The sequence below is a fragment of the Ruditapes philippinarum genome, unplaced genomic scaffold (assembly GCF_026571515.1).
Source record: "Ruditapes philippinarum isolate M1 unplaced genomic scaffold, ASM2657151v2 ctg2442_1_1_1_1, whole genome shotgun sequence".
Classification (NCBI taxonomy): Eukaryota; Metazoa; Mollusca; class Bivalvia; order Venerida; family Veneridae; genus Ruditapes; species Ruditapes philippinarum.
The window spans coordinates 48,983-64,449 of record NW_026866355.1 but is presented as its reverse complement, the minus strand read 5'-3'; the positions used below and the strand labels follow the sequence as shown (position 1 = coordinate 64,449).

Below are 15,467 nucleotides of genomic sequence, written 5' to 3'. Positions count from 1 at the left end.
ATCGGCATTAGTCAACAGCTCCTAAATATCTTAATCTCCAAATCAGCACCCCTGATGGACCAGATAATTCGAACCATGAATAAAAGAGTTTTTAATACCGTTTATTTTACAACTTATCACTTATTCCCGCCTTGAACTTCTTTTTACTTTTAAGACGTTTCTGTTTCCTTAGCTGTTTCATTATCAATAGTAATTCATCTGAGAGCTTACATGAACAAAGAAAGCACTTAACATATACTTGTTTATTAGCAAATCCATTTCGAAAGTAATAATCGTATATGCATATTCATATAAACACATGTAAAATAATGAAAGAAATGAAATGCTATGATAGAAATGTGGTAAATGTATTAAATCCACTGTCTACGTTAACTTCTTTAAATGTTGAATCATAAAATAAATAATACAATTGCGATCAAACAGAAATGAGTCAGACAAAAGATGACACGAAGCTTTTTCAAATTGTATGAGTGAACTTTCGTGGGTTTGATATTCTTTCTTTTTTGTGTCATAACCATATACAAAACGATATCAACCCCTGAAAAAATAAGCCAAATAGCGGATACAAGTCAGATCCGTTTCTCTTATCCCCTTGTCTCGGGTCACGTAGTCGGTTCAGTAAGTGCACGAAATATTCATATATGTAGCTTTTAATGTTTTGTTGTAGAAATTATATTCATATCCTAATTATAAATTTTTGTTGTAGAATTCCAATTTTAATCCCTTTTTGAGTGGGAAAAAGATCTTCAAAATTTTAGCGCGACTTGTTTACTGATTTTTATTTGAAAAAGGCTTATACTAAGTTATATATATATGATAAGTTCATGTGCTGAGATCTACAAAATACATTTCAATTAATGGGAATTTAAATGCGTTTTCAGATCTTCACCCCAAGTGTCTATAAATTTTTAGTTGTAGAATTCTATTTTTATTCTTAATCCATCCCTTTTGAGTGGGACAATGATCTTCAAACTTTTATCGCACTTTTTTACTGAATTTTATTTGAAAAAGGCTTATACTAAGTTATATATATATATGATAAGTTCATGTGCTGAGATCGACAAAAATACATTTTTATTAATGGGAATTTAAATGCGTTTTGAGATCTACACCCTAAGTGTCTATAAAAGGATGTCATTCCGTATGACAGATGTTTCAATCGAGAATTGAAAGAATAATGTTCCTTGTTCTGTGTTTTAGTTATTAAAATTGTCATTTGTTGTGACATTGAAGCTGACATCACACGTGCTGGCGTTTGGAACACTACCTTCATTCTTATTAAATGTTGACAAATTTGTATTTGCTCTCGAGTCATTAGCAATATGCTTAAATGCTTCCCCATTCGTCAAATCTTCAGTTGATATGGAATTCTTCGACCTGGAAATGCAAAGATGATGTTTTTTTATTATTTATAAACCAAAACAACATATAACCATCGTAGTCCGTGCACAAAATAGCGAATATAATAATAATTATATAGAAAATCAATTAATGTTGAATGCATGTGCTACGGAAAAAGTTTTTTCAACCAAACATAACATAAAGTCATGTTGCAAATAGAGAGCCAAGCTTTAAGCAAAAACGATAAATGAACACAAATAAGTTCTTAATATGTTTTACATTATCGGAGCATTTTCCGTTTATCAATGAACTTTGAATATAAAAACAATTATGTTTCTTTAGTTTGTAGATGAACCTGAATAGTTAAAGCGTGAACAGGGTAAGTAAATACAACCAATTTACTGAATGAAAGTTTCAAAGCTAGAGTAACAAAATATAGTTACGGTCGAACTTTGCAGATCTGTTGATTAAATTTTCTATATAAAGCGACACCATTTGCTATCAACGATAGCACAGCTATCACCAGCAAACATATAAATGCTTCCGGATACAGTATTGAATTATCTGAAATAAAGTAAACAGATTTTCTCAAAATAAACTCCGTGTACAATTGTAAACACGGTACCGTACACCGGATAAAACGTGTTTTTATTTTTAGTTGTAACAAACTCGAAAAGAACGTACACGAGATAAGGAAGCTCATTTTAGCTCATTTGACACTTATGCGACCTGGGCTAGAATATATGTTTTACCTAATATATATTCAAAATATAATATTTTTGCAAGTATCAGCAATGAAAACCACAATTGCTCACGGGAAAAATCGTTGCCAATGTAGCAAAAAATAGTTTCTTTGAAAGTTCTGTCAAAAAAAAAAGTAAATAGGCAGTTTTCGTTAACCCCTATATTTGTACAAACACGCATTTCTTGTAACATTGGCAAACAATATAATTCTACAGTTCAAAAATACACGCACCAAGTGTACTGGGTCTGTATATTATATGCTCATAGTGTATTACGTTTGATTAGCAATTGTGTTGAGTATTAAGCATAATAAGAATAATCCGAGGAGAAACACACTTTATTTTCCCACAGTTGCTAGTAATTTAACCGTTCGACTTGAGAGGGTAGGGCAGAATTCATCAGGGTACATCTTCATACATGAATAGAAGTTCAAGTTTCAAGGTCATTAACTGTGATATCATGTCCAGTGTTATATATTATGTTTTGATATAACAGGTCCAAATGACCTTGACATTTAACCTTTTAACCTAAAAGAATTTGATTAAAGTTCCAAGGTCAGTGCCAATGTGGCTATACCATGTGACTTTTCGGGTACGGTACACGCAGATTTTACACCCGAATCAGGAATGTTTTTTATTAATTTTTTTGCTGTTACTGAACCGATTTTTGCCAGGAAATGCACGTGAGTACCTGTCATTATATAAGCTATCCACTGTAAATCGATATTCTGAAAACCCCTGAATAGTTGAGTACAGATTTTTTCTTAGCTTGGATGGCTTATATAATGACGGGTACTCTGCGCCTTATCTGATAAAAATCGTTTGAGTAACAACAAAGTTATTAATAAAAAATCATACCTGAATCGGGTGAAAAATATTTGTGTACCGTAACCGAAAAGAAAGTAAAATCGTATCAAATCACTTACTATTGATGATAACTGATACAATTGCGTAGGAAGCTTTAAATACATAGAAACCCTGAGCAATGTATGTAAAATTTATTAGGAAACATCGACTTGATCCCAAGTGACAAGAGATCCTTAGATTACTGATCCTCCGCATAAACCACTTGTCTATGCCGACACACAATAATACTAACGCCAATGAGCCAAAATGTATCAGACAGACGGTATTGTTGATATATTTCTTAAGATTTTTATATCTATATTTATATATTTTAATCATATCTATACTCCACAGAGGTTTTTTGACATGAAGGGACAGTAAAAAAAAATGATATGTCAAGATTTATGAACCATTTGGTCTGGACCAATTACGTTTGTGCAAAATATCAGATTATTTGTCTAATTTGTTTTAACTTCTAATGATGTTGAATGACAGAAATACGCAAAAACGAAGAGCGATAAACGCTTTTTACTAACATGGGGCAAAGAATCGTACAATAAGATTATAAGTATATTTTCATTAATATCTTTTGCATATCTGACAGTGCCTGAGTTGATTCCTGAAATGAATTCAAATTCTATGTTTTTTAACTTTCAGATTTCAGTAGATTTCCTTCAAGTGAAAACACAAAATCAAACCCATATCAGATAATTGCCATATATTAGCTAAGGAATCTGGTAATTTCGTTCCGATGTTATTATGACTAAACCCCGTGTATATCCGGTGTATGATCCCATACCGTGAACATAAAACAAAATTTATTCAATACTACTTCAAATCATAGTGATGCATAATATTTGATAAGAGTAAAAACTCTTAATTGTCTAAGAACAAATTTAATTCTCGAATATTGTATAATTATCGAATTAATAATGTATGGATGGCTATAGAAAGATAACAGAAAGCGTTCCATTGTTAAATAAAGTTCAAAGAACTTTTGAATATATACGATTGGTAACTTTAAAAGATAGCATATTGTTTTCTAGTAGTCAAGGTGATAACATTTTACAATTTGAGACTAATGGTGGAATGTGTTTTACTATATTACAGAATAAACATGATGATTTTGTTAGTCATATGCTTATCATGTTTGGTACATAAAATAGACCATGTAGGATTTAAAGAAATTGACCATCAACACAAGTATTACTCCTTACACCTTTGTACGCTTTAGTTATTTAATTTAAAATCGCATTCGAAATTCAGTGCGAAAATTCATACAACTTGTAAGACTAATTCAATACATTTTAGAAACTGAATGATAAGTGCCAGAAATGAAAAGAGTGTTACTAAAAATTTACCGGGGTCTTTAACTTCTTGTGGGCTACTTTCGGTTGTTTCAGATACAATTGTAACTGTAGTTGTGGGCGCAACAGTTGTTGTCTCAACACTCAAATCTGTGTCTACAATCAAAAACAAGAACACATACAGTACAATCTGACTTATTTTCAGATCTTTCAATGTTATGCATGCTGGTCTGATCGTTAATATGTCGATTTCGCCTTCCAGTCGATTTGGAATTTTCCGATAGAACTTTTTAAACCAATCAATCATCAGAGCAGCATTTTACAAATCATAATTATCAGTGAAAAGAGACAACACATTAATTTTACGTTTGTGGACATTTTTACTGCGGAACATTTTATTATATCTTTTTTTGCACCGAAGCGTTGTTTTAAGATTATTTATCCTAAAAGCATGATTGCCAATAATTTGTGTTCACCCTTTTTATCTTGAAGTCATGAAATTCACGTACACATTTTTGGTTTGCAAAAGGTTAAAAATTAGAAACTGGCCAACTTTAAAGAACACATGGCACTGATAAGCTGATTGAAATTTCATGAAAAGAGGTGAAGGTGACACCCTTTTGGTGATTGTCAGATCCTAAAATTTAGCTATTTAGATAATTTTTAATCAGATAAATTACCATGCGTAATATATCAATGTTTCAATAGTGTGCAAATCATATATTGCCGTATACTCAGAATAAATGTAAAAAAGACATTTATTAGGCACGACCTATAAATGCCCTTTAATCCAATTTTGCATGTTTTATATTAAATAATTTTGAAAAAAATGATTTATCAATTCTGTTAATCTAAAAGTGGTACATGTAGGATATTGAATGTTATTAAATTGTTAGTTTTGAGAATTTAGATTAATTTAAACGAAGGCTTGAAGGTTATGTTAACTTCCTAAAAGTAAATCAGAACTGATAAGTAAAAAGGCAGACATATTAACCACTAACACACCGCTCCCTTTGTAACAATGGTGCCTTGAGTGGATGAATTTAAAAACAGAGGGTTATTCCTTTTTCATGCCGCAACATCTCCAGAAGCACAAGGAGGCATTCAAATCCTGACCACAAGGAGAGATATTTAATTAGGTCCAAGGGCTTCCTCATATATTGATGCATAAAAGGTGTATGAGCACTATTCTTGCATATAAGCTTGTATCTATTCTGCATTTCAATATTTTCTTATATTATCTTATGTCATGATTAAATTTAACGTGGTCGTCTGTGCAGTCAGCTATTTTTACAAGGCGCCCTCGGTCACGCATATTTTAAAAACACATACAAACAGTGCATTGTGTTTTTATCCTGAACGTGCGCATTTTATATGCAAGAACAAATTTAAGTTACACTTATGTACTTTATTACCTTTATAAAAGATAAAATTACAGAAAAGGACAAAAACGAAAATTATTTTTTGTGTTCCTTTTTGCAAATGATATCATTGTATGATAAAGGAAATATGACAAACTTCAAAATAAACTGACCTAGACAGAATCTGCTATGGCATGAGGAATGTAGATCCAGAAAACAGTACACCATATAATATGTACAGTTTCTTATCTTTAAAGCTATGGTGGACTCACAGCAACTTGAAAAAGTTTTTACACAACCTACTCCATCTACAGTGCCCTCTGTATCAGCTGGCAGACTTCCTGTGATAAATACAAAGATTGTATATCTTAGTAATTATTTTGCTACCGAAAAACAGTACACCATATAATATGTGCAGTTTCTTATCTTTAAGGCTATGGTGGACTCCAGCAACTTGAAAAGGTTCTTACACAACTTACTCCTTCTACAGTGCCATCTGTATCAGCTGGCAGACTTCCTGTGATAGATATAAAAATTGTATAGCGAAGTGTTTATTATGCTTGCTACCGAGCCGTGGACCGAATAGTGAGATAAATAATCCCTTAACACATTACCCGATATACACGCCTTTTAACGCCTTTTTCACCCCTCCCCCTATTTGTTGTCCCAAATGGTGAAAAAGGCCTTATTTCTGCCCCCAACACATGACCCCATTGAGAAGTTGCAGCACTTTGAAATCAATTTGGGTGGAAAAAATCAACTCAAAATCGTGATTTTTGGCAATTTTGGGATATCCCCTAGTTGCACTGTTCACAGGAAATTTAAGACTAAGCATGTCGTTACCAAGGTGAAGGTCAAGTCAACATTTGTGCCAAGTTTGATAAGTATTGAAAAAGTTTTTATAGTTAAATAGCAATTTGAACTTGTATCGGGAGTTTTTTCCAATGAAAACAGCCATTTTTCACAAAATGCTCATGCAGTAAAGGGTTATTAAGAAGGACCAAAGCGACGGCAGAACTGAAAAAGTTGCAGGCTCGGTTTGATTGAGGACGTTCAATGACAGTAAATGAAATTGTAAGCTACTGTCCACGCACTTTGGCACTAGCTTCAGCGAAATGACACCTTTAAATATTGTAATGGTGAAATGGAAAAAATTTGAATTTAGAAACATCCGCCAAAGTGTTCATACGATCGCAGTCATGTTTAAATAAACCTCTGCCGTTTATTAATATAGCCAATCAATCAAAATATTCATTTTTTTAGTCTTACCATGAATGGCGTTCTTTTAGTCCATTATGTATTAATATCACTGTGAATATTCAAATTATCAATAGTTACATTATTAACACTCATTAACTCTTTGTTATTATTTACAAAATAAATTTATAACTTGTCATTTTTCAAAGACGTGGTGTCAGAATACAAAATTAAACATACCAAAATTTAAAAAAACAACACATTTTCTCAAAGTAAGAAGTAAAGCTAATAGAAATACTTTCAATGACAAAAATGACTTTATTTATAAATAATCATGCAGATGTAACAAGGTAAAGTTTGTAAGATTTGATAATACTATTAACGTTGCAAAAAAACGTCTAAGATGATTACAATGCTTACCATTAAGCCAAATAGGATCCGACGTTCCGCATTTTCTATGATCCACACATTCTGTTATAAGGTTATAACTACTTCTATACCAGACATCGTGCTGGAGTGCATGTAAGTCACAATACTTAGTATCGTCTGTTGATGATGAATGATCGATGGAGGGATGTCTGTCATAGACATAAGGCAACTCTTTATTGTAATTCAATTTACAAACTTCTGAAATTAGGAATAAAGGCAAAAAACATTTAAAAAGTTGTTTACAAAGCATAGTATTTCTTAAAATTTACCTTTATATGAAAGGCACTTAAAGCTACTTTCTTTTTAAATAAATCACAAGTCAGTGAGATAATAATCTATGTTGAAAGTATATTTCATATGCATACTTTCGTGTTTAATTATTGAGTACAGATTTAATGTCATACTTGCTTTCGTTTAACATCATTATTATCAACAAAAACAACACCAAAACAATCAATAAAGTGCCTACATTAGAATAAATATAAATATTTAATCCGGCGATTATCTCCACTTACCTGATGATGTTGAATCACATAAACTGGACGCTGAAATAACAACAGAAACTGTTGTAAATCACGTGTAGATAGAGATTAAAATAATTATTTCATTACATGTTTGAGTTTACAGCAAGGTTTATGTGAGAAATTATATCTTTAATTTACTCTTTATAATACCGATACTTTATATCTGTGTAACAGCATTTCCGCTCACACATTCAATATTAAGTTTTTGTCACTACAGCACACGTTTTCTTGTATTATTGATAACAATCCAATATCAAGTTTTTCAAATATTAGATTCGTATCTTCGAATTGTGATTTTTTTGCCGTTTTGCCTTTCTCTACACTGTATCATAATAGTTTACAAAATTAGATTTACAAACATCAGATGTAATAGTTTTGATAATCGCTTAAACCTAAGATGAACGATTTAGTATTATGTTTTATGTGTAATTTAAGTAACGATAAAAAGTAAATATCTTACCTTTTTTGAAGAAAACAATAGCCAAAATCAAATAAATATCCTTCATCATTAATGATACTCCTTCATTAATATTTCTTTTCATTTAAGTGAATTAATTCAAGTTATTTCTGCCTCATTTTAACATCAAAAAACAAAAATAGTGTAAGACAATAACAGTATGTTCGTAATGAGAGACGTTAATCAATAGGTAATGCATAATCAACCATTGTTACGTCCTATCAAATTTCAAACAAAATAACCACTCTGATAAAGACTCTATTAATAGATTTTTTGTTCAGTGTTTACAATGCAAGTACACGTTATTACAAAAAAAATAAATGTGCACATAATAGGACAAGAGAAATGAATCGCTTGTATACAATTGTAAAGTCTTTAAAAGGCTAGTTTTGATATAACAGGAACTTTTAAGCCTAGTCAAGAAGTTAATACCTATGCTGGAACATTTTCATTCTAAAATCTGTCAAAACATATGAAAGTTATTCAACGTGTCTTTTATTACAATTTGGTCTTGTTTAAAAATATATATATGAAAGAGGTACAAAAACTAAGCCAAATGTTGTTTTTTTATATCATATCTTTATATCAATATTTCTTAAAGGTATAAGGCAGTATGAATAAATTATTGTCTTTTTAGCAATGCATGGAGTAGTCTCATTCCTCTTATTACAGTTATAAATGCTATAAATGCGATCCATTGTTTTCTGCTTATAATATGTGTTGATCTAAAACGTTTGATAATTATATCGTGACGCCAACGGAAGTATAATAGATTTGTTAACAATGCGTGGTAAAGAATAATCTAGTTTAAAATTAAAATGTCAAAGGTAAAATCTGATAATCTTCGCCATTGCATGCACATCTTCCTTCAAATATCAATCTACACCGGCTGCATTGATTAAATAAACGGACTTCTGCACTTCTTCTTAATAGATATAAACTTTTTTTCTTATAACTATTCTTATAAGAATAAGAATAATAAGAGCAAATACACCTAAAATAAAGAAGAATAAAATCCGATTTTAAAATTTCAGTGAATCTATGGGATGGTTCAGTGGTTTAAACTAATTTGGCATGTAACAAATAAATCAGTCGTTGAAATTTTGTTTATTTGAATTAAGTTATCAAGTTATCTTTTATATAATAGCATATATTTACAAAGCTTTAGAAAATGATTTTTATCATCTATCTCAATGACATATTCTTATTAGTGATATAAATATTGTTTTTACATGGATGGTTGTCTCTTCCTGCATACCAGGATAATGCTAAAATCACCATTGTTTTTCTGTATATTTATTCTGACCCAACGGTTTAAAGATTGACATGCGTATAATATTGTTTTATGTCAAATAAAACAATGTTTGATAGCAATCGTCCTCAATATCTCAAGGCTGCATGTGTTAAATCGTTTGCATCTCTTATGATATACCCGCGTTATCATTTCTTGAGTGATGACTGAGAAATACTAAAGTAAGAAAACGAAAAATCGATTTTCAACAACAGATAAATCTTGACGGCCTACCCAGGAAGGATGCGGAAGCCATGCTCTTGTGAATTAAAATTGGCTAACTGTCTTGGTCCAGGGGATAAAGTTCGAATACCACAATCACGATAGCCATAACGCCTGGGAGAACGCATTTTAAACAGTTAACAAGTACAAATGTTGCTGCAATGCAGGAATTGAGAGGCTCCGCGCAAAACCAAAATCAACTCATAACAGATACCTTACCAAATTATTCCTACACACAGGTCATTTTCTATTAAGATTAGGTACAATTGTAGATTATTCCGGATGTTTTGTAAATCAGTTAAATTTGCATAATTATACTTAACTTAATTTTGCACTGTCCATGAGAAAAGGTCAGATATTAAATTAAAAAAAAATGCTTAACATGATGCCTACATTGTAAGTAAAATAATTCAAATACAAACAAGATTTACAAGATTTGTAAAGTGACATGACATTAGTGCAACATTGCTCAATGTGTGTCAATTTTGTAGTCAATAATATTAGATGATAAAAAATATCAAAGCATTTCTTTTTCACCTATAATGCAAATATCAACACCTAATCATGGTAAGAAATATACAAATCCATATGTAAATAAGCCAAACAAATACTTGCATCGACTTATTTTTATTTATCCAGATGTCCGTCACATGTTTTTCAGCAAATGGTATATCATAATATAACAAGAAAAGCATTGATACAAAGCATCAAAGATCGTCCAAGCAAGAAATGCAGCAGCAAGTAACGTTGAACAAGTAGACATCTAATGACAAGACTTTCTTTTCAATGGTAATTGGATTTTACCATAAATTCGGCATAATTGTATATCATAGATGAATGGTTGGACGAAAGACATTGTTCATTATAAACTTTGGTAGGCTTGCTAGACATAAGAATATTTAATGTATTTTCTTAGGATCATACAAAACAGCAGTCAAAATGAACAAAGTATAATTATTTTTTATTATAATTGTAACAAATGTACAAACAATATATAGAAATATTAACAAGAGGGACTAATATTGTAATATTACATGCTTTGTTTCCTGTCAAATTTGAAGAAATGGTTTCTATATTAAAACCTGGGACTTAAGATACAAAAGTTATATTTCAAATTCCAGATAAATATTGAAAGTAGAAGAATGAAAAAATTGGGATGAATTTTAAAAAGACCAATTTCAGGATTTTTTTATTATACACATTAACAAAAATAATGGTACGTTAAAAATCATGAATGAGTTTGCATGATATTATTTATTAATATAATGGAAGACTTTAACCTGAATTTCAGAGAGGTATGAAGAAATTCGCTAACATCATGTTCATGAATGTCAAAGATATAAAAGCTACTTGATATTGGTATAAAGAGCTATTGTTAATTGATTTATTTGGAGATCAATCTAATATTTTGTTGAATTGCTTCGAAATCTTCGCCTCACCCACCAGTGTGTTTACATTCCTATCAATAACCTATTACACTCCATATTAAAACTGCAGACGAAAACTTATGTTGTTAAAATGTCCCAGCATTTGGCGTCAATTGTTTCCGTCAGCAAGGACCTTTACACTCATTGCTTAAGTATTGGCTGGTTCCAGAATCGAATTCGATAAATTTTCAATAAGCTTATAGCTTCTAACACAAGCGAACTATGTAAATTAATTCAAACAAATAAATGCTTTTTGTGGTCGTGTGTTCGAATATTTTCGTTTGTCATCGATCTTCTTATCAACCCTGTTTATTACTTTTGACAGTAATTGCTACACTTGTTTAGAAACCCACACTTGAGGCAGTCAGCCAACTCTTTGCGAGAGTCAATGCCACAAAAAAGGTGTACCATTGATTCACACTTTGTATAAAACATGAGTGCTTGAAATATTTGAAAATCTTAAAGTTAAATTTTTTAGGAAAACAAAAAAATACATGAACCAAAATATTTACCGCAACTATTTACCATAATAAGTAGACGCACGAACTATAATGGTATCACATTATATCATCAAATTGAAATTATGTACATATTTTATTACATCTTTTTTGCCTTAAGTTAACATTAATGTGCAAAGATTAAACATATACATAAAAACATAAAATTTATAAATGATCGTGATATCAAGCAAATATACCATCTTTATTGTGTTTATAATAATACATGGATTGCAATGATAAAACATAAACATAAAAACATAAAATTATCATGATATCAAGCAAATGTAATTTCCTGTGAAACTATCAATTCAGCGTCAAAACCTTTCAAAAGTGTTTTCTCTTCATATTGCTACAATCTGGCCTCATCGGAACTATTTTCATGCGTTCTTAAGTCTTGTAAAGATATATTTGAAGGGTTTATCGCTTGGTACTGTGCAGCATTATCATCATTCGGGTCAGTGTGGATATCTGAAAGTATAAAAAAAGTTTCATGCTTAATTTGAACTATAAACATTTAAATATCAGTACTTTGGATGGACTTGATTCTACTTTTATATATAAGATATGGATACACATTAAAAGATACAAAAGTTTAATAATTATTAAAACAGCTTCAACAGTATCACTAGTCAAAATATTATTTAAAAAAACAAGACACTTACCCTCATATTGGGCAGCAGAATTACTATCAATTCTGTAAAAAAAACGTTTTCAGATCTATAAAAAGTAGTCGAAAATCAATTCAGACCAACATATAAAATATTCCATAAAAAGCGTAAGTAACGGTCCAGTCAACTAGTTTTGTCCATTTTTACAGTTATCTAGTTAAAGGAGGGGAATCACATATCACTTTATGAAACTGAGCAGTTGTTTATCGTAATGCTTATACTCATACAAAACATGCACACACCAAATAACATGGTGTAGCATTTTTCGACGGAATAAGCCAAACTCGTAATTTAACTAGATAATATGAAAGCAATGTTCATATGTCAGTTTCTCAGCGTTTCTGTAATAATGTTTTCCATCACTGTGAGTTAAATAAAAGTATGAAATATTGGTCCATAAGATTAATTAGTGTACATAAAATTAAAACGGCTTTAACAATTAACAAAAATATAATCTTGTTCTATCATATGATTTAAACTCTTATAAAACAATTATATAAATATAACCACAAAGCAATTATAAAGAGAGATGATGTCTATAATTTTGGGCATATTATGAGGTTATTATATACATTGTTGAGTACAATACTTTGTTCTTTTGGAAGAGTACACAGCTGTAAAATCTAAATTGGATGAGGTCTTAGACAGGTCTGATATAGGTTTTGCAACTGTTTCGAGTCCTTTGGAATCAGTTTTGTGATCAACAACATATAAAGTGCCTTAATTTCACATTTTTTATAATCTTGACAACTTTGCGCCTTCAAGTACATAAAGGGTATTTTTACTATGAACACATAAATATACATCTCTATCAAATGCATCATACACGTTTAATATAAACATTATAGGAAAAAGAAACATGGCTAAATTGATATAACACGTACAATGCTATTTTTCATTTTATTTTAAGATATGATGGAATTCTGTCACCACAAATAAAATTCACACTTTTTGGCATTATATTTTTCATGTTAAAGCGGTATTTGACTAACCTCCTGTTTATCGTCGTCACACATTTCCTAACTATATAAATGATTATGAATAGACCAATAACACTGCCAAGCACAGGTAATACGATTGTAAGAAGGATATTTTTATCATCATCTTTATCTTTATTCTGACAGTCTGAAAGTATATTTAAAAATGACTTTTTTTATTTGATCCTTGCAATTTTGGTTGAATTTTACGTCGTCCCAACACAGAAGAGGTCAAATAACGACTATACAGGTTTAAAGATTGAAGAAGAAAGTTAAAGTGAGAACTGAGTAGAACCAATGACATTCCGTGTGGCAAGACAGCTTCTTTGTATGCATGAATGTGGAGTCCGTCGGAAATTTGAACCCACAGCGGTAAGAAGTGGACGACCTCAATCACTCGGACATGGACATAACTTAAGAAACTGAATATGTTGATAGTATTACCAGTCTTTTACGTAATTTCATCTGACAATTATACTTTAACCTTTAACGAAACTGTATATAATTATAAATAGATTTTTGAACATAATTTTATCATGATATTGATTTTAACACGACATCAACACTTGTATACACTTACAGAAAAGGTGAAAAGCCGAATAAGTTATTGACGATATAGCTTACACAAACATATTACTGGAAGAAAAACATATTGCAAAACGTATGCTCGGTGTTATGCAAAGGTAAGATATTTAGATCTTGTTAAACACTACATGTAGATATTTAGATCTAGTTAAACACTAAACTTGATAAGAAACTAAGCGAGAAGGTACATCCTGTTGAGTCTGGTATTATCAAAGGCAAGTAAATTTTTAAAGAAAAATATTAATACGAAACTTAATTTTTACCTGTGGAGACGACTTTTTTAATGTTGACTTTCAATTATCTTTCAGAAGTAAAGCTCATTCTGATATATTGTTTTTTTTATTTACAATCTTAATTATTTTACGCTCGTACACTGATACTATATTTAATCAAATAGCCGTAGATACTGTTTTGTAACAATAGAAATAAAAAGTTATATTTGTACTTATTGAATGTTGCATGCGTGTTATTATTATGTTCAGAAAATGATTTCTCTGGAACAGAAGAACAAATACTTTATTTTAGACTTGTACGCAACTTATTCGTACATATCTTTCAAAATACAAAATATTTTGCTTTGAACACCAATTTATCATCTTCACCAATAAAAAAATATATTTATATTGTCAAATCATGATTTCATGTCAATAAATAGGACATTTTATCATTAATTATTTTCTACAAATGTTATATATTAAATTGATTGTAAAAGCATATGGCTTTATTTATTGATTGTGCCATTCCTAAATTAAAATTGTGCGCCTGAGATTACTTAACTTTTTTTAAGCAGACCAATGGAAAACTTACCATGTGTCCAATCAAATCTGTTTGATGAAGGTAAACATTTGTAGCAGTTGTCGTTTATTCGGGCTTCATTCTCTGTCACACAGTCATTGTCAATAAAACACATCCCATCCTTGAAAAGATGAAATTTAGTCTATTTGAAGTTTGGTTTTATGGCATATTTGTCTTGATAACTTTTGTCATGAAAATGTTTATGATGTAACATATTGTAAAAGTAGTTGCTATGTGATGTACGCGGTCATTATGTAACACATGTTTAATAGAAAATAGATCTGAATTATGATCATACTACTGTATCCCTTATGCATATGATATCAACGCATAGATTAAATTGTCCGTTATTATGTTACGTTGAAATATTTCGAAACTATATAACTGATAAACAGACCGCAATAAAAGCATAAGACGGTCATTTTTGATTTTTTATGTTATTTATTAACAAAATGTTTCACTATGTAACGTTTGCACCATAAGGGCACATTCACTTTGCAACATTTTAAGCCATGAACATATCGTACTGTTAAATTACATTCTAAACATAAAACTGATTTTGTTCAAACATTTTGCATAATGTATGTTCATTCGAACACTGTAGATGTAGAGAAACATGTCATAATGCGACTACCAGCTTTACTTTGAAGGAAGACCTCAGATGCCCCTCGGCTAAGGAAACACCGACGTTTGGTTAGCTAGCACTAGCCTGGAAGAAAGATTCCAATGTTCCTTATGGGATGTGAGCCTACAACAGTGAAGGGCAACTTGTTTCCGTGTAAATTATTAGATATCTT

At 30.7% G+C, this 15,467-nt stretch overlaps 1 protein-coding gene and 1 long non-coding RNA gene across 2 annotated transcripts; both read right to left on the bottom strand.

Annotated features, from left to right (window-relative positions):
* Positions 1 to 227: 227 nt before the first annotated feature.
* On the bottom strand, positions 228 to 2,713 carry LOC132732255 (uncharacterized). The gene is made up of 2 exons (XR_009626003.1): positions 1,785 to 2,713; positions 228 to 1,377 (listed from the first exon to the last, which is right to left on the bottom strand). It is a non-coding gene; the product is annotated as an uncharacterized LOC132732255 (long non-coding RNA).
* Positions 2,714 to 4,190: 1,477 nt separating this feature from the next.
* Positions 4,191 to 8,503, bottom strand: LOC132732254 (uncharacterized). Its single transcript, XM_060718645.1, has 5 exons — positions 8,209 to 8,503; positions 7,740 to 7,769; positions 7,216 to 7,422; positions 5,772 to 5,939; positions 4,191 to 4,393 (listed from the first exon to the last, which is right to left on the bottom strand). Exons 1-5 carry the CDS (start codon positions 8,288 to 8,290, stop codon positions 4,206 to 4,208), a joined length of 675 nt encoding a protein of 224 aa, XP_060574628.1. The 5' UTR covers positions 8,291 to 8,503; the 3' UTR covers positions 4,191 to 4,205.
* Positions 8,504 to 15,467: the final 6,964 nt, after the last annotated feature.

Coding starts and splice junctions, on each gene's coding strand:
- LOC132732254 (XM_060718645.1), bottom strand. CDS start 8,290: ATGAAAAGAAATATTAATGAAGGAGTATCATTAATGATGAAGGATATT. Junction 7,770..8,208: donor TATTGTTTTCTTCAAAAAAG/GTAAGATATTTA, acceptor TTGTTATTTCAG/CGTCCAGTTTATGTGATTCA. Junction 7,423..7,739: donor ATGTGATTCAACATCATCAG/GTAAGTGGAGAT, acceptor TCCTAATTTCAG/AAGTTTGTAAATTGAATTAC.